General features: G+C 35.6%; 1 protein-coding gene and 1 long non-coding RNA gene across 3 annotated transcripts in view; both read left to right on the plus strand.

Moving 5' to 3' along the window:
* GBE1 (1,4-alpha-glucan branching enzyme 1) overlaps positions 1-19,978 on the plus strand; it is a 267,868-nt gene that overhangs the window by 223,985 nt on the left and 23,905 nt on the right. Inside the window, exons 13-14 of the mRNA XM_077878761.1 lie at positions 8,247-8,431; positions 10,025-10,155. Coding sequence (XP_077734887.1) covers positions 8,247-8,431; positions 10,025-10,155 — 316 coding nt within the window. The remainder of the gene's footprint in view (positions 1-8,246; positions 8,432-10,024; positions 10,156-19,978) is intronic.
* On the plus strand, positions 10,167-18,394 carry LOC144301728 (uncharacterized). Of its 2 annotated transcripts, XR_013368485.1 has the most exons (3): positions 10,167-10,507; positions 11,793-11,986; positions 16,619-18,394. It is a non-coding gene; the product is annotated as an uncharacterized LOC144301728 (long non-coding RNA). The 2 variants fall into 2 exon arrangements; XR_013368486.1 differs by lacking the exon at positions 16,619-18,394 and having other exon boundaries at positions 11,793-14,646.

The following is a 19,978-nucleotide window of genomic DNA, read 5'->3' on the forward strand; positions in this document are numbered from 1 at the left end:
TTTGCCATCACCTGAATACATTTAGATTTCTTATCTATCTTTATATAGCAGCCCTTAGTTATAAGCTTATTTGGGTGGCCATATTTCATTGTACTGTCTCAAGTGCTGCCACATTTCCTAAGTAATTTGTAGACCATAGCTGAGAAGAACATTCTTAACTTGTTTTAATGATAGTATTTTTCTTCATTAGGTTTGTGAGCTGTGAGCTAGTATAAGATACTAACGGGCATTTTCCAGTTTTCTTTGTTCAGTCTGAGAATGGTTCACTATTATTCCAAGGTCACTTTGAAAGTCTTTCTGTGATTTGCTTCCATTTATTTTATGCTTGTGTTTACAGTTTTGAACCAAATATGAAATTTAATGTTGCGTTTGTCTACATTAAACTTAATTTGCCCCTTGTCAGCTCATTTACAACAGAGATAACATTCAAAGCCACCCTGTAGAATGTTTTGTCTGCAATCACTAATGTAATTTTTCTATCTATTTCTTTGTTGTTTGCAACTTTCTATGTCTTCCAGTTTAAAAAGAAGCCTCTCCAGGAAAAGATTTTCAGAAGATCTAAATTAGTCTCTAATAGAGATTAATAAATAATTCTCTAATAGAATAGGGTCTTCATCATATCTTGAATTTTTTTAAATAGCTCTTTTTTCTAACTTAGAATTTCAATTTTGTATTCCATAACATATAAATATGCATATTGGTATATATATTAAAGTAGTGACTTTATACTTAACAAAGGATAAATGAAGTGAAAATCAAAATACATAAAAATCCTAAATTGGATTATAACACCAAACATTTGTCTTGCTTTCATCTTTTTCCTTTATTTTTCCAAGCACTTAACTTCATCTCATGTAATAAGCTTTTTTATTGTTACTAATTTTTAGTTATGCTATTAAAAAGATGAATGTTTAAAATGGACGAGTCTTAGAGTGCAATAAAATGAAATCTTAAGTTTAAATGATGAAAAATGAACATATACATTAAGGAATATAATTTTGCGTGTGTGTTGAACATTATTTCCAGTAACAATTTGTTAACTTGTACCTGTGTCTTAAAATGATTAATGTTCAAAATGGGAAATGTTATCTTTTAAAATCATATCTGCTTTTTACCTTCTCAACAAGTATTCTACATATTTAGTTTTCTTAGGGAGATACTAGACAAGTGTACAGAGATGGATTTATAAGATTGCCAATGTTTTATAATACTAAAGTAGTAGAGAAAGCCAAAATGACTAACATGAGGAAAATGATTAAATAAAATTGTGTTGTATGCACCTAAGAGGTACCATCATGGAGGAGATATACTTATTGACATGGAAAATGCTAATATCAAAATTCAAAATAGCAATATAACTCCATTTTTGTTCAAAACAAGTTGTAGATAAGATAGATGGGTTGATGGATATGTATGGATAGAGAAATGTAGGCTTATAGTTATAGATATAGAAAACAAATAATATATTGACCAGAAGGAAAGCAGTGGTATCTTAGTCCACTTGGGCTGCTATAACAAAATACCACAGACATGGTAGCTTATGATAAAAAACAGAAATTTATTTCTCATGCTTTATGGATTTTGGAAGTCCAAGGACCAGGATGGTTGAATGAGGACCCCCTTCCCATTCCCAGACTTTTAGTTGTATCCTCACATTGTGGAAGGTTCTAGGGAGCTCTGTGGAGTCTTATTTAGAAGAACGTTAATCCTATTCAGGATGGCTCCACCCTCATGACATAAGCATCTGCCAAAGTCCCCACCTCCTAATACCCTCACAGTGAGGATTAGGATTGCAACAGGAATTCTGGGGGGACAGTAACATTCAGACCATAGCAAGCAGCTGTTTTATAAGATTTTAGATTGTGTGTGTATATTTAAAAAAATGTCTGTGTGTTTGTTACTTATATAATAAAATAAGAGAAAATATAATACCATAATAATAGTGACTAATATTTATTGTCACATACTTGTGTTTTATACTCTTCTAATTTGTACATCTTACCTCATTATAATTGCACTATTCTTAAGTCCTAATGTATGCTATAGATCATAAGGATGTGAATTTTCATGCTAGAATGTTAGAGATAAATCGTAACAATGTGATTTCACATTGTATTAGTTTTCTTGTGGAATTTGTGAACCTTTAAGGTTTTATCCTGTGTGTGTGTGTGTGTGTGCGCGCGCGTGTGTGTGTTTCTGGAGAGCAGATACTTAGCTTTTAATCAGATTGTGAGATGGGTTCATACCATTCTAAGTAGTTTTGGTCAAACTAACTATTCGATTCTATACTAATGAAAACTATACTTCCAAGGAGGAATACCAAGAGAGCAAGTAAACCATACAGTGGAGAATTTACATTTTTACCTTCTTGGTCTACCTGAGACAGTTAGAAAAGATTGTAAGCAACAAAAGCTATAACCTGAGGTCATATTTTCGGGAAGGGTAGAGAGAAATCAGAAGATGGGGAGCCTCAAATGTCAGTAGTGTTCCAGCTGAGGGAGAACTCTAGTTTTAGAAGGTTCCTAAAATGTTAAGTGGAATATAATCAACTATATACCATATATACAAGTATATATAATATAGAAAGTAAGTAATAAATATGCCATATAAGTAAGGTATATAAATGTACATGCTATCTATAGTATTATGTAATACATATACTAAGAATATATATACTATAAATATATACTTTAAATACACTCTCTCCTTGAGAGCTTGTTCAGAGGTTTTGTAAGGTGAACATGTAAGAATAATGAAGGAAGAGACTGAAGAGGAGATTCCTAACGTAGCAATCTGGTTTGCTCCGTCCCTGTGGGTGTCTTGTAGCAAAATTATTTTCACATTCAGTTATGCCTCTTAAAAATCTAAAATAGTGGATAACTCAAAGGTCATTAACACTAGGCTCAGGGAAATTTATTTGTATTATTAAAATATGAATAAATGCATCAGTGTACCATTTCAGGACTTTAAAGGAAGGAATAAAGTTGCACTATGAAAACTAAGTCAAGAAGAGCCAACTTCACTAGTTGCCTGTTGAATTCATCCCAGTTACTTGTATGTTTGCTGCACAGTAGGGCTGGTCAGTTCCTTCACTCTGATTTTAGCTTTATTATAACTCTCATCTATTACCCTGTAGGTAATTCTTTCCTGAACAATATCCGTAATAAGTAGACATGTGTAACATAAAAGCTTCCATACATGAAAGCTGATGGGTGCCAGACCCTGTGCCCAGTGCCTCATTTACCATGTTTGAATCTTAAAAGAGCTTTTATGAAACATATTGACCTATCTTATAGATGAGTAAACTGAGCACCAGAGAGATTAAATTGCCTAAATTCACTTGTAAGTGGCTCACTCGAATTAAAACCCAAATCTCGCTGTGTCTATGGGCATCATGTTACGTTAACTGCCTTCTCCTTAGACATATAAACAATTTTCAAATCTGTACTCTCCTACCTTCAGGAAATGGCCTTTAGCCCACCTACTTTCAGTACAGGGAAATTGATGAAAATGTAGATTTCTGCCTGGGACTGTCTCCAAAGGGAATGAATCAGGTAATGAATGTTCATAGGGAAGATGACATTTTTAACAAGCTTCCTTGGAATCTGTATGCTTGCTCTGGAGCATACTATAGATTGAAAAGCACGGCTGTACATTATTTCATTCCTATACCAAATGGGTGGTAATATAGCAAGGTCTGGGTTTTGGGTTTTGTGTGTGTTTGTAGCATTTGTCACTGACCATCCTTTTTGAAACTCTTCTATATATAGAAGGCTAAGAAGAGTTTCAAAAAGGATGGTATATATATTTTATATATATATTTCAAAAAGGATGATATATATATTTTATATATATAAACAAATTTTATATATATAAACATATATATTTGTTCCATCCATATATAAATATAAATATAAATATAAATATGAATATAAATAATATATAGTTGTTGATGTCCCCCTGACTTTGCTAACCATCATTACTCAGTCTTTTCTAATTAATCTCTGCCTGCAGTTCCTTAGGATGCTGTCCATTTGCCTTTGTCCTTTTGTGGCTGCAACCACTGTTTCTTATGGAGGCCTTAACAAATTGCTCTCGGTCCTCATCCCCAGTTCTCTACTGAATTGCAGTACCTTGTTTTTATCAATGGTACTATATATCCATGAATGCTTGTGTATTCTTCCGATGTTAAATTTAGCATGCCCAAAAAACTCATTATCTTCCTCCCACACACTTCCCCCATCACTGTATTTCCTCAGTGTGGTTAATGCAGGCACTACTCAGTCACGTGAGCTTGAAACTTTACAACTGCACTCAGAATTCCCTTTTCTTTACAACCTACATTCATCAGGCAGTCATCAAATCCTGTTGTTTGCCTCCTCAGAAATGTCACTTGTTTTTTTGTTTGGTTGGTTAATTGGTTTGAGTTGAGTATGGTTGACACACAATGTTACATTAGCTTCAGGTGTACAACGTAGTGATTGACAAATTTATACATTATACAGTGCTCATCACATGCTTAGCTACCATCTAGTACCATATAACACTATTATAATATCATTGACTCTGTTCCTTATGCTGTGCCTTTCATTCATTACATAACTGGAACCTGTATCTCCCATTCCCTTCACCTATTTTGCCCATCCTGCCCCAACAACCATTAGTTTGTACTTCTGTATTTCTGATTTTGCTTTTGTGGTTTATTCTTCTTTTTTTTTCACATTCTACATCTGAGTGAAGTCGTATGGTATTTGTCTTTCTCAATCGGACTTGTTTCATTTAGCGTAATATCCTCTAGGTCCATACATAATGTTGCAAGTGACACAACCTCATCCGTTTTATGCCTGCATAATATTCCTTGTTTCCCCCCCACACATACACACACACGCACTCACACATACATACATATACCACTTCTTCCTTATTCGTTTATCAATTGACACGTTGCTTCCTTACCTTGGCAATTGTAAATAATGCCCCAATAAACATAGGGGCACATATACCTTTCAGATATAGTGTTTTTGTTTTCTTTGAATAAATACCTAGTAGTAGAATTATTGGCTCGTACAGTAATTCTACTTTTAATTTTTTGACGCACCTCCATACTGTTTATTACAGTGCCTATACCAATTTACATTCCTGCCAGCTGTGTACAAGACATGTTATTTGAATCATTCTTTTCCTCATTCCCACTGCATCTTGTCATCTCTTACTTTATACTTTGGATTCCATGTTAGCTTTTCTGTTTAACCATCCTCAATATCCAGTGTCTTTTCACAGCTTTATAGCTGTTTTAATAATAAATGCATCTGAATTTCTCATTCCCCTACTTAGAAAATAGCCTTTAGTTCCCTATTGCCTGCAATGTAATGTCCTAATTTTCTGAGGCCTATCCTAATTTAACTTCATCTTGTTTGTCTCATCTTTTATCACCACTAACCCTTTTTGATAGATAGCTAAACCAGACTCCTCACTACATCTCACCTTCTTACTTCTGCACATGACATTTCCATTAGCTTGGAGTCTCTGTCCATGTATGGGAGGCTGGTCGTTATTTGCATGGTATTTCCATGGTATTTATTTCTGATGATATGCTGGAGTAGTAAGAGTCAGGGTGCTGAAACCAGACTGTCTGGGTTCTTGGTCCCAGTACTGAATAAATGTCTGTGACTCAGCTTCCTTACTTAGAAACTTGCAACAATAATACTACCTACTTTAGTGTTGCTGAAGATGGAAAGAATAAATTGACGTACAATGCATGTGCCTAACAAATACTAAGCAGACATTAAGCATATGCCTGCTGCCTCTAGTGTGATGATCATGATGACAGTGATGTAACATTCTCCCCCAGAAAAGGCGAAAGGAATTGCTTATTAATACTGTGGTCAACCCAGGGACACCTGGGTGGCTCAGTGGTTGAGCATCTGCCTTCAGCTCAGGGCCTGATCCTGGAGACCCAGGATCAAGTCCCACATCAGGCTCCCTGCATGGAGCCTGCTTCTCCCTTTGCCTGTGTCTCTGCCTGTGTCTCTCTGTGTCTCTCAGGAATAAATAAATAAAATCAGAAAAAAAACGTTTAATTCTGTAGTCAACCCAGAGTTCATGGTCATACCAAAATAAAAGTATTGTACTAATAGAAAGCCTGGACCTAGTTTGTAGGCTACTATACTTGAGCTACCTCGTATCATTTCTAGTCTTTCTAAAGTTCTCCACTAGTTGAAATCTCACTAGTACTTAAAACATACAATTTTCCTTATCAGTAAGGAATGTGCTCCTTACCATCCTGAAGGTGTATGAGTTTGCCAGTGGAGTGGATGAGCGAGCAGGCTGGCTATGACTGCCCTATGGCAGAGGTAAAGAATGCATCCTCAAGTCAACAGAGTCAGAATTTCATCCCCCTCCTCTGTCACATAGTAGGTAAAATTGCAAGAAGCGTTATGTAGGCTGAAATACTAGAATTTAGCAAAATATTTGTAGATACTTGAATTCTTACGAAACTGCAGCAGACATATTTGTTTGGATGCTATTTTTATTTTGATGACTACAGTCCCAAAAAGTTCAAAGCAAATTCCAGTGTTTCTTAGCAAAGTTTACCATTTAAAGCAACCCTACAATAAATCATTTTGAATTACACCCTAGTTTACTAGTTTTTATTAGAATATTAATACATTAGCTTCTTTAAAATAGGACATTCTTGGGACTCCTGGGTGGCTCAGTGGTTGAGCATCTGCCTTCAGCTCAGGGCATGATCCTGGAGTCCCAGGATCAAGTCCCACATTGGACTCCCCATAGGGAGCCTGCTTCTCTCTCTGCCTGTGTCTCTGTCTCTGTCTCTGTCTCTGTCTCTCTCTCTCTCTCTCTCTGTCTCTCATGAATAAATAAATAAAATCTTTAAATTAAATAAAATAGGACATTCTTATATTGGCTATACTTTCTGACACAAAAGAGAAGTTCATGGCTTAGAAAATTGCAGCATTAAAGTGGCAAATCAAAGTAGATTTTGGAAAGCAGTATTTAATTTGTAAGGGAAAAAAAGAAACTGTAAAGTTAGAAATCCACCTTAGGGACAACAATAGGATCCAGTCTACTAGACAACTAATATCTAAATTTAATTTTGACAATGGATAATATTTTTGTGTTACTATTTTATTTCAATTTTTTCAATGTATTGAGTTTCTGGTTCTTATCATTATAGTGATAAATAATATTTAAATGGTTCCAAATCAAGTGTCCTAGCTACACACATGCACATGCACATGCACATACATGCAGATACATTTGAAATTAAAGATACACATCTAATGCTAACATGTAGATCTGAGAAAGAAATAGGAAAAATGAAAAAATAGGAAAAATGAGTAATAAGAGTGATAACTTGGGTTTCTGTGGCACCTGGAGTTTGTTTTTTAATTTACTTTTTAAAAAATATTTTATTTTATTTATTCATGAGAGACACATAGAGAGAGAGAGAGAGGCAGAGACACAGGCAGAGGGAGAAGCAGACTCCATGCAGGGATCCCAATGTGGGACTTGATCCCAAGACTTGAGGATCACGCCCTGGGCCAAAGGCAGGTGCCAAACTGCTGAGCCACCCAGGGATCCCTGGCACCTGAAGTTTAAAATGTACCTGTCTATTCTCTGGATGAAGTAGAAAGAACCTCATTAAAATTTTTGGATTTTAATCAGAACTAAATTTTAATGGTTGCTTTTGCACTTATTATCTATGTGAGCTTGGGCAAATCTCTTAACTGTCTAAAACTTTGGATTTCTCATCTGTGAGTTAGATATAATGAAGAGTCCCACTGAGGATCAAAAGCCTTGGGGAATTGTAAAGCATTGTATACATTACAGAAATTATGGAAAAGCAATTTCAGAAATTACTCTGAGATATGAGATTGTTTCAGAGAGGATTTAAGTATGATAGAGATAGCTTTCTCAGTTCATGCATGAGGGGAAGAAGATGCGTCCCACAGGCCGCAGGGCTGGGCTAGAACTGGCCCCTGGTATTCTGAGTTCAGATGCGGTCACTACTCATTGGGCTACGCTGTGCTGTTTTTGAACTGAGGTTGGTCATATATCCTTCACAGGGCACAGCTGTAGTAAATTATAACCTAAACAGATTTTAAGGACTTTAACATGTAAAATTACAGAGTCACCTTAATAAGAAATGCAATATTACTGGGTGAGGCATAGTTATATATATATATATATATATATATATATATATATTTTTTTTTTTAACACAGGTAATGAGTTTGGGCATCCTGAATGGTTAGACTTCCCAAGAAAAGGAAATAATGAGAGTTATCATTATGCCAGAAGGCAATTTCATTTAACTGACGATGACCTCCTTCGCTATAAGTTCCTAAATAACTTTGACAGAGATATGAATAAATTGGAAGAAAGATGTGGTTGGCTTTCAGCTCCACAGGTAAGCTCTTTATTCTAAATGTTATGTTTTAGTCACCAGTGTTGTACATGCTTGGAATGGCAATCGATTTAAATCTATATGCGGATCTTTTAAACACTACTTTATTATTCAGTGTGTAGTGCCCTGAAACATACTTCAGGTTGTCAAAACATGTCACTGAAGTCTCTCCAACAGATAATGAAAATCTTAAGCACAATGCCCTGCTTACTTTCCTGTTTAGTTTGTTGTTGGTTAAATTTAGTAATTTTTATTTCAATTGGTTAAAATAACAAAAGCTCAGCATGGAGTCCATTTTGGAAATTGCTGTGGAAACATCTTAATTGTTTTGACTGGTTTTCTTTATATAAATAATTTTGCTGTCATAAAGAGACTACTTTGACAACATGTAGATTTTATTCCTTTTTTTTTTTTTTTTTTTTTTTTTTTGCCCCTTCCTTTACTGGTCTCTAACTTGTCATCTCAATAGATGCCGTTAGACCTGCATGCTGTTTTGTATTTTTCATGAGCCTGACTCTCCTCTGGAATTAAAGTCTCAGTTTTCAATAAGTTTAGAAAATGTAATTAACAGGTGCAAATTTTATACCGGCTTTTTTTCCCTTGCAAAAATTAGCATATAGTATGTGTTACTTATAATCCATTTACTTTTTACTGGTGCTGTTTGAAATTACCGTTGATGTGTTTTTACTTTGGTATCTATGATTTTTTTTTTTTTAATGGTTGAACAAAGGTACTTATATATTCACCAAGATTGGCTACATGACACGAATGCCCTAATCACGTTTATTAGTAATGCAATTTCCAGAAGAGAGAGCAAAATGATGCTCCTTTTCAACAGGAACAATGTTGAATACCAAAAGGCATGCTGTTTACTCTAGAGCCTTAGTTCACGTTGCTAAATTACTAAGAGTGGTGGTGCTCATATGCATGGAAATAAGTCTTTCAAAGCTGGAGCTGCAAGAGGGTGGTGTTGAAAAAGCAAAGGCTTCTCACTGCCTACTATAAAACATGGGTTATACAATGGGAGACTTTGTAGATATAATTTCTTTTCAGATCTTCCCTTTTATTAGAAAAAAAGATATATTGTAAAGAACATTAGGTCGCCATTGAATCTAACAAAGGTGTGCAATAAGGTAAAGTTTTTAAGATAACTACAACTTCAGAAATCTCAGTACAATAACAATGTTACATTTTTTAAAGTAATTTCATATACCTTACCTCATTGATCTGGGGACTAAAAATCTTAAAGAAAATTCACTTGTAAATAGATCCAGTATACACTCACACACACACACACACACTTTATATGTAATAGGTACTGTGTTCTTAAAACCTGAGCCACAATGCTAATCCTCTATGCTTTGTCTGAAGTTGTCAATGGCTTGTGAGATTTTTAGACTCTTTAAGCTGTTTTTGAGACTTTTGTTAGTGTAGAGTTTGATAGGGCAAATTGCAACAGTTTCAAAAAATATAGTACATTTTCATTTGTTGGCTTAATAACAAGGTTACTAATAAGCACACAAACAATTTTATAATTAATTTGCTTATAACAGCATCTATAATGTCATAATGTAATATATGTGTTAATTCTTGCAGGCCTATGTGAGTGAAAAGCATGAAGGCAATAAGATCATCGCTTTTGAGAGAGCAGGTCTTCTTTTTATTTTCAACTTTCATCCAAGCAAGAGCTACACTGATTACCGAGTGGGAACGACATTGCCAGGAAAATATCCTTTTTGTTGCTGTAGAATGTAACTGTCTGCATTCAATTATTTATTACATCATGAAGAATAAGAAAGACCAGTGCAGATCTTGGTGACAGTAGCTCTCAGTTCCTCTTTTGAAAAATGAGGGCCTTGAGATAGTTGATTGGTAAATCTTTGCTCTGCTTGCTTATACTGAATCAATCCTAAGCTTCATTCCGGTTCTAAAATGATTCTGAACATTTTTTAAAACAATATTTTGAGCCAATATGCAATCCAGGAGATAACTGTAGTTTTTTCTTTATGAAATTATTTCATAGGTTACCTTTAAGAATTGTCTCCTTTCCCCTTCACCACCGAGAGAGTAGCTATAAAGGTAACTTCCTCGCCTCTTCTTTCCTGTCTCCTCAAATGCAGGACGTAGCTTATTTTTGAAGGCATGAACTGAGTAGGAATCAGGGCATGGGAGTGTGAGCAAAGGAAATAAGGAGAATGTTGTTGTTATTTTGTATATTCATTTACTCATTCGTGTTTCACAGATAATTGCTGAGCACCTTCTTACTGAACGCCTGTGTGCCCTCCCTGTCCTGGTGCATTTAGTCACTGCCCTCATGTAGCTTTTAAACTAGTGAAGAGGAAAAGCATTAGTAACTCTAGGTTTGATAATTGTTGCAAAAGGAAAAGTGCAGTGTATTTTAAGATTATAACTTACCAGATCGAGGACCTAGCAACAGCCCAGCAAAAAAATTTAAGCAGACCCTATAAACAATGTCCTTCTCCCCTGACGCTCTGACAATGATTAACGTCTGCCACCTGAGCAAGGTGCCTGATGCCAACATGAAGTCTGATGCGTCAGGATATCTCTACCTACAATAATAGAAACCGTCTGCTCAACTGGCTCAAAGAGTGAGGAAGATGTATTTCGCCACACAAGAAAAAGTCTTACGGTAGGGTGACCTCTGCACTGTGACAATGTTATCCAGTTCCCTGGTTCATTCTGTCTTTCTGCTTTCAACTTTCAGGGTGCCACCAATGTCCAAGGGATGGCACCTGCTAGAGTTGCAAACAGCAGCTATGGTTCTGGATGGAACCTTCAGACGTGACAAAAGCCAAATAGACTTTCTCTGTCTCTCAATATCTCTCTCTCTCTCTCTCTTAAGATTTTATTTATTTATTCATGAGAGACACACAAAGAGAGGCAGAGACACAGGCAGAGGGAAAAGCAGGCTCCCTACAAGGAGCCAGTTGTGGAACTCAATCCCAAGACTCCAGGATCACAACCTGAGTCAAAGGGAGATGCTCAACCACTGAATGACCCAGGTGTCCCTGTTTTTAAGAATAAAATCACTTTACCAAATTTTCTTTCATTTTTCTGTTGACCAGACTTCAGTTACATATCCCCAAAGAAATTTCTAGCAAGGAGAAATGTATTGCCATGACTGGCTGAATCACGGGAATTACCCTGGAGTTTCCAGGAAGTGGAAAGTGGGCTCAGGAAGTGAAGTCATTGGAGAAGTGGTTCCCCAGACAGACCGTTTCTCCAACAGTAAAAGAGAAGGGGCCCATGGAAGGGCCCATCCAGTTAAGTAGCTGGCAGCACCTCCCCCTACCCTCAGTGAAGGCAGTGAGAGATGGTTCCCTACCCTTTTCTTGCCCGGCAGATCACAGTGTCATGTGGCATCAGAGCATCTGGGTGAGGTGGCTGTGGCTGTGGCTGATGGCCCACATGTGCCTCAGGTAACACAGGGGATGCTCCCTTCGGTGTGATGGGATTACCTGCGCTAAAGAAGAGCTGCACTGTTCCAGGAAGCAGATATACTCACTGTTTCTATAAAGAAATGCAAATACATGCTAGGTATGTAGCCACTCTACGTGACCCCTCTCAGCTCCAAACTGTTGAAGTAATGCCCCTAGACTAAATGCCTATTTACCTGGAAGTTTAATATAATCAATTTGCAGTCAATAATTTTTATAATCAAACCAAAATACATTTACAGTACACTTGGGATCTACCCTGCAGTCTTTGTTAAGCATTATCCTTGACCCTAAGTCAGTAAGAGAGAAGAGATGTATAGAACCAAACTAAGGCATCATGCAATAAATGGGAAGGGGATAAGAATGTTCCATGGGCAAAGAAGAGATAAAAAAAAGAAAAAGAGAGAGAGAGAGAGACAGCCAGAGAGCCAGAAATTGATTGATGGGTTGATTTAGAAAAGACCTTTAAGCCTGGACCTTGAGAAATAGATAAAAATCATAGTAGAAAAAAATGAGGAAGGCTATCTCAGCTGTAGGAGAGCATAGAATATTCTCAGATAATGAATAGCACAATGTATTAATTGGAGAATGATGACCCTAAAAAGGAATAAGAGATAAAGCTGAAAAGATAGATTGGGATCACATAATAGAAGATTTCAATGCTATATTAATTAGTTTAGACTTCTTCCATAGTTCTATATTGAATCACTGAAGGTTTTTGAGCTATGCAACTACTTGATAAGAATGTATGCTTTAGGAAAAGTTCTCATGTACCCAGAGTGTAGGAGAGCTTTCTTGAGGAAAGAGATTGGAAGTATAGATATTAATTATGAGAAATTACAGTACATGTAAAAGATAATTAAGGCATGAGCTAAAGGAATGACAATAGGATAGAAAGAGGTATATGAACGTTTTCTTAGAGTGAAAGAACTCAGCAATTGTTTGGACTTGGGATGTAAAAGAGAAAATATAAGATTTCATTTTGACCAAGGGAAAGAATGGTAGTGGTATTATTACTTAGGATACCAAAGCAAGAAAGCAAGGAGGAATAACCAGTTAGAGGAATAAAAAATATAAGTTTGGGGGTTCCTGGCTGGCTCAGTTGATAGAGCATATGCCTCTTGATCTCAGGGTTGTGATTTTAAGCCCCATGTTAGGTATAGAACTCACTTAAAAATATACATATATATTTATTTATGTATATTAAAATATAAGTTTAATTTAGAATTTTGATAAATGGAAATACATACAATTTCAATGATAATATTTAGAAGAAAAATCTTGACTCAAGCTACATTCATCTCCTATGTAACTATGTAACTTTAACAAATATTATTAAGTGAAAATATAAATAATAATATAGCACATTTTATGAAGTAGAACCCACTCCAAAGTTAATTTTATTTAATGATACAATATTACACTATACATGAAAGTCTAGTTTGCTTTTTTGTATTTTGTTTTGCTTTAAAGTGATCTCTACACTAAACATGGGACTTGAAGTCACCAGCTGAGCCAGCCAGGTACCCCTCTGGTTTGGTTTTGATAAAACTTTGTCACAAATTGAGTATTCTGAAATTTGGTTTATTTATCTAAATGTCTATAGGCGTCTGTTATACAGAAATTCTCTGTATTAAACACTGAATGCTTTAGGTTAGTGACCCCTTTCAGAAACTGTACTATTAAAAGCTCTAATGATATAGACACCTTGGAAAATTGGGCCATACTTTCATATAAGTAATACCTGAAACCTTGGTTCTATCAGTTGGATCTCCAGGAAAACCTTGCAGAAAATACTCTTGGTTCTTTTCCTATAGGGATTTTGTTTTCTACCGATTTGTGCCCACTTAGACCTTATTTATTCTTGCTACCTTTCTCATTCTTGTCTTTCTGTCGACAAGCTGTATGTAACTAATTCCCATAAGTTACTGCTTCCTCTGAAGATACATACCTTTTAATAATGGTCTCTTTGAAAATTCAAGAAATATACAAGACCTGATGGACTGGTTATTTAATGAAATAATTTTTTTATAACAAAGATGTTTTTTTTGAGGGGAGAAGAGCAGGAGAGGATCTCCAACAAACCTTAAACCATACCTAATTAGCTGAAAGTTTATAACCCCAGCTTTAACTCCTATAGTGATCTTAAAATCTCCTGGATTTGTGATGTCCTATACTCCAGTAACCCAGTTCAGTGCAGAAATACCATTTAAGAGTTCCTCCCACATGTGATAGCTAACCATCATGAGAACACATTCCAGTCTTAGGAATCTCACTGTTTCATAAGGTAAACAATTCAAAGTGGGTATTTTTTAATTTTTTTAAATATTGCTTTAAATGTATTGAAAGAAATGCATAAATTCTGTACTCTGGACCCAACACCTGTTGTACATGCCGCTACTCAAGTCAGAAAGGCACTTAGCATGCTGCCCACAGTAACTGCCTCCCTAGTCTTTCCTCTTCCAGACCAAATGCCTCTGGTTTCTTCAACAGATTCTCATGATATTTTCCAGACCTCTTACCATCCCGTCTCTGATCAAAATGCACTCAGCATGGTGCACATCCTTCTTACAACATGTCTCCAGAACTAACAGCACAATATTCCAGGGAGGGTCTGGCAAGTATGATGTAGAGTACCCTCATTACCTCCCTTTATCTTGCTACTCTCTTGTTAATACGGCCAAAGTGAAAATAGCTTTATACTGGCAGCCATCACATTTTCTACTTGTATCTGCAATCAAATAAAAATCTTTAGTTTTTCTTAATGTGTACTTCTCTGATGTCAAGCTCCCTTATTCTTTATTCAGCTAATAACTTTAGCCTAAAACCTGAAATTTAACATTGAACATAAAAAAATAGAGATGTTGTTTTCTGCCTCTAACCTAGTAACAGGGAAGGCAACAGTTCTCTCTTATTGTTATGATTGTACCATGTTCCATAATAGCAGATACGTCTGTGCTTTCTTGCTGTTCTTTCTGTTCCAAGCTTAGCTTTAAGAGTTCTTTTTATTATCCTTAGCATTTTACAAGTCTCAGTTCTTTTTGGTCTTTCATCTTTCTGACTTTATTCTTATACCTTTACATGACATTGTAGCTCAGCATTATAGAACCATTTCAGATATGGAAAGTACAAGAAATTAGGATTTCTATGCTGTATTTTCTCATTTTGCCAAAGTGTTCTGTGCCATTGGTATTTCCAACTACTGAGCCAGTGAATTGAATACAGATTTTTCACTGTGAAAAATACACAGTGGCAAGATGGGATATATTAATCAAGGTAAGAAATTCATCAAATTTTTAACTCTCTGGAGAAGAGGATTTGGTGCCAGAACAAAATGAAAGTTTCTAAAGAAGTCATTTGAACATCTTCCGTCACTGTGAAATATAAACTGCAAATGGGTAACATATCTGAATTCTTGAGGAGTTCCATTTTTGAACCTGTATATCCTGTATGTCAATAGCAAGGCATCAACTTTCACTCAAATCTGTGGAGAATAGGTGGTAACTATCTTCCCAAGAAACTGTTGTAAGGTAAACTATTTTGGGAATAATGCCAGGTAAAGTAGAAGAAACACTTTAAGGATACCTTTACCTATCACTTCAAAATAAGATGATACATTTTGGAAAGCTAAAAGGGAAGTCTGATTTGTATCATTAAGGTTTTGGAATGTGGTCTTAGTGGTGACTGCTAAAAGACAGTATTGTTTGTGGAAAAAGAATCTATAGCCATATTCTAGAATTTTTTTTAAAAAACACAGCAAAACCCTTTACTTATACACTGTCTCATGTTGGTCTTTTTGCTACTAATCTTCAGTGTAATACCCACCAACACTCTTTAATTAGTAAATATCAATGTAGGTGATGCAGAACTCAGATCTAAACATCCTAGACAAGTAGGCAGGTCACACATTTCATACTATGAAGATACAGCACACTTTCTTAGTGTATCATTTGCCTATGATTTCACATTTTTTAGCTGTAGAGAAAGAAAGGGAAAAAAACATAATGCCCTTTATATTATCAGAATCATTACTGTCTTTCTTCCATTGCATTTCTTTGCTTAGAACGGTATCAAATCAAACAGAGAACTGCTAAGTCCCCAAGGACAAACCTATCTTTCTAATCCCTTTTGAAGAACATTAATGGTGGTACCACATTTTGAGTGATACAAAGGAAAGTGGGTGTTAGGGGACCTATTCTGAGGACCTTATGCTTGCTGGCCTTTTTTTTTTTTAAGATTTATTTATTTATTTATTTATTTATTTATTTATTTATTTATGATAGACAGAGAGAGAGAGAGAGAGAGAGGCAGAGACACAGGAGGAGGGAGAAGCAGGCTCCATGCCGGGAGCCCGACATGGGACTCAATCCCGGGACTCCAGGATCACGCCCTGGGCCAAAGGCAGGCGCTAAACCGCTGAGCCACCCAAGGATCCCCTGCTGGCCATTTTTAATAAGTATCTAGTTTAATATCCCCAGTGACCCTATGAGGTAGGTTGTGTTAGCCTCATGGAACAGGTCAATAAGCCAAGGCCTTTGTAACTACCTAACTTCACTCCAGGACACAGCCACAAAGGTTGAGCAGTGTACTGCAAAGCTCGAGTTCTTTGTACTGTACCTGAAGCCTCTTTCTGTTCATGGGTGCCTATGTGTGGTTGGTGGTGGTAACAGTGGTGATATTGCTGATGATGACCTATTTCTGTAATGCTAAAATAATTTTTGTATTGTTCTAGGGCAATAGGTAGCATAAGAAAATGAACCTGGATATCCTGCGTATCAAATACACAAGTTCATGGCTCAGGCAAGCTTCTCTCTCTTCAACTAACTTCTCTCAGCACCCACCATAACCCACACAAATTCCTCCCCAGAAATTCTTTCTTCCTTATGATCCCTGACATCATCCTCCACCAGATTAAGAAAAAAAAAAAAAAAAAAAAAAAAACTGGAATGTACATGTACAGGTCAATGTGATTTCTCTATATTCTAGAGTAGAATATAAATGTATCCTCATTCCATGTCCAAAGTTAGACCCCTTTGATGCCTTCACATCAATTTAAGTATATTGTATAACATTTAAAGTGAAATTTAAGCCTTCACACTTTGTTTGTAAGGTGTGTGTCTGGGTATGTGCAGATTCATACTGTTCTGAGAACATAAACAACACTAAAATCAAATGTTTTTAAATTATTTGTCACCATGCTGAGATGGGGGTGGAAATAATAGTGTAATAGCAGCCCCCTTTCCAAATGGCGATTCAAACTGTTACAATACTGAAATGTTAAGAGGAGTGATCATAAAGTATGTCTTGTGAAAAATATGTGAATCCCAGCCAAAAATATTTAAAGCTAAGGGAACAGATGAGTAAATAGTTGAATTTGACCTGAGATCTTTGAAATATTTTCATTAAACTGCCGCAAGATGTACTTTTTAAAATGTAAATTCAGACTCTGACATTTGCAACCTGTACACAGAGTTTCTAATGAGCAAATAAGGTCACTTGGATGATTCACTGGAGTGTGATTGCTGAAGGCAGAGATGTTGCTGTGAGTTGCTTAGTTTACAGAAGCCTTTGAAGCATGGTTATATAACACCCTGTGTTTATTAGAATCTATGCTTTATGCAACAAATAAAAACAAAAGTCTTAATTTAGGATTAGCTAAATGCCATATTCCATCCAGAATTTATATATAAAGGTTAATTTCTGAACAACAAAAAATAGAGCATCTCAACTTTCTAGTTTTCTAGGTTACATATGTTTTGATTTAAAAAAAAACTTTTAAAAAAATACAAGGTTTTCTCAAAGAAGATCTACAACAATCACTTTGAACAGATGCAAGCATGTTTCTTTTCCTTGTGTATGTATGTTTGCTTTTACTCTATGCTACAATTTAATGATGCTATTCTTTATGTGAACAGAGATGATCCTACTAACAATTTCATATTTAATATAGGTCCTACTTTTGTTTTTCTAGCTTCCAAGTGGGTGTGTATTCTTTGCCAGGTTAGCCCTCTTTAGTTTCAAGAAGACAGTAATACTTTTAAACATTATCTAGAGGTCTTTTTGATCATTTTTTTGTTGTTAAACACTATCCAGATATCCCTGTGATTTAATGATAATGACAGATGTGTATCCCCACCTCCACTGGCAAGAAAGAGCCTGTATTTAACATCATTTTCTACCCAGGAATTTAAGATGAATCACAAAATGAGAAAAATATTTTGCATGATTAAAATATTGCTACAGTTATAACAGTTTTAGGTTGGCTTAATATATATTCATAAGACTATAGGCAGTAATGAATAATGAGCAAACCCTTAAAACACAAATGGTTTTAGATGTGAGGCTTTTCTCCTTTTTTTTTTTTCTTCAATATCTGAGTAGTATTCCAGGGTCTCAGTGTTCTGCGGTATTCAACAGCATTTCTGGGTTTGTTTTGCTTCATAGCTCAGTTGTCTGGCAATGGTCTCCTAGGTTCCGGAAATTCATCTAACAATAGCTCAGTCAAGATCTCAGCTATTAGAAATGACAAATACCCACCATTTGCTTCAACGTGGATGGAACTGGAGGGTATTATGCTGAGTGAAGTAAGTCAGTCGGAGAAGGACAAACATTATATGTTCTCATTCATTTGGGGAATATAAATAATAGTGAAAGGGAAAATAAGGGAAGGGAGAAGAAATGTGTGGGAAATATCAGAAAGGGAGACAGAACGTAAAGACTGCTAACTCTGGGAAATGAACTAGGGGTGGTAGAAGGGGAGGAGGGCGGGGGGTGGGAGTGAATGGGTGACGGGCACTGGGTGTTATTCTGTATGTTAGTAAATTGAACACCAATAAAAATAAAAAAAAAATAAATAAATAAAAAAATAAAAAATAAAAAAAAATAAAATATATTCTGAATATAAAAAAAAAAAAAAAAAAAAAAAAAAAAAAAAAAAAAAAAAAGATCTCTGCCCTCTATTTCTTGTCCTTCTATGGGAAAAAAGAAATCAGAAACATTATGGTAACTTTTAAAAACAATACACACTTACATAACAATTGTATTGCTAATAGGGGGAAAACCATTTGTGCTTAGGTTGATTATTATTACCAATTTGTAAAAAGAGGTATGAGTATATGGAAATTGACTCTGAGATACATGTAAGACTCAGAGTCTTACCTGCACATTAGCAATTATATCTCTAGTTAAAATGTATTAGGTTCTCACACATAAAGCTAAATTTCTGTTGGATGGATGATGAATAGGATGGGCAGACAGAAGCAGCAGATGGATAGATGGATGGATGGGTGTTGGAGAGATGAATGTATGTATGAACAGAGACGGATGGATGAGGTGGATAGATGGAAGATACAACTACCTAATGGCAAAAGAACCCCTAGGGTTGTTTAAAATTAATAATTAAAGCACAAAAATTGCTAGAATTTATTGGGCTTCCCTTAAAGTAGATATTTAATTAAATGGCAGAAAGGAAAAATTGATGAAATATTATCAATAAGATGCATCATGATTTTGTACGACTCAAAATTAATACACTAAAATGTATTGTCAGAATACTTGCTGAGCAGACTTTCATAATAAGGTCTACCATCCATTACAGACTTATTATATGCCTGCACTCTGCAAGCACTTCACACTCATTATCTCATTTAGTAGACCTTTTCATTTCCTAGCAAATAGTATTGCAAATATGAAAATCTGCAATGAGGGCACCCAGGTGGCTCAACCAGTTGAGTATCTGCTTTCAGCTCAGATCTCGATCTCACGGTCCTGGGATGGAGTCCTGCATCAAGTCCTGCATCGAGCTCCCTTCTCAGCAGGAAGTTGGCTTCTCCCTCTCCCTTTGCACCTCCTCCCTGCTCCTGCACTTGCACCTTCTCTCTCTCAAATAAATAAAATATTTTAAAATTAATTGATTGATTAATTGAAAGAAAAGAAAAAGAAAATCTACAATGAAATCATTGACCTAAAAAATTCCATATCTAACCTTTTCTTTAAAATAGTCCTTTAAAAAAAAAAAAGTCCAAAATACATCATTCTCTACTGTTTAAAGGAAAAATAATTATATAATTTTATTCATCACCTTTCTTTATAT

The sequence above is a fragment of the Canis aureus genome, chromosome 30 (assembly GCF_053574225.1).
Source record: "Canis aureus isolate CA01 chromosome 30, VMU_Caureus_v.1.0, whole genome shotgun sequence".
Lineage (NCBI taxonomy): Eukaryota > Metazoa > Chordata > Mammalia > Carnivora > Canidae > Canis > Canis aureus.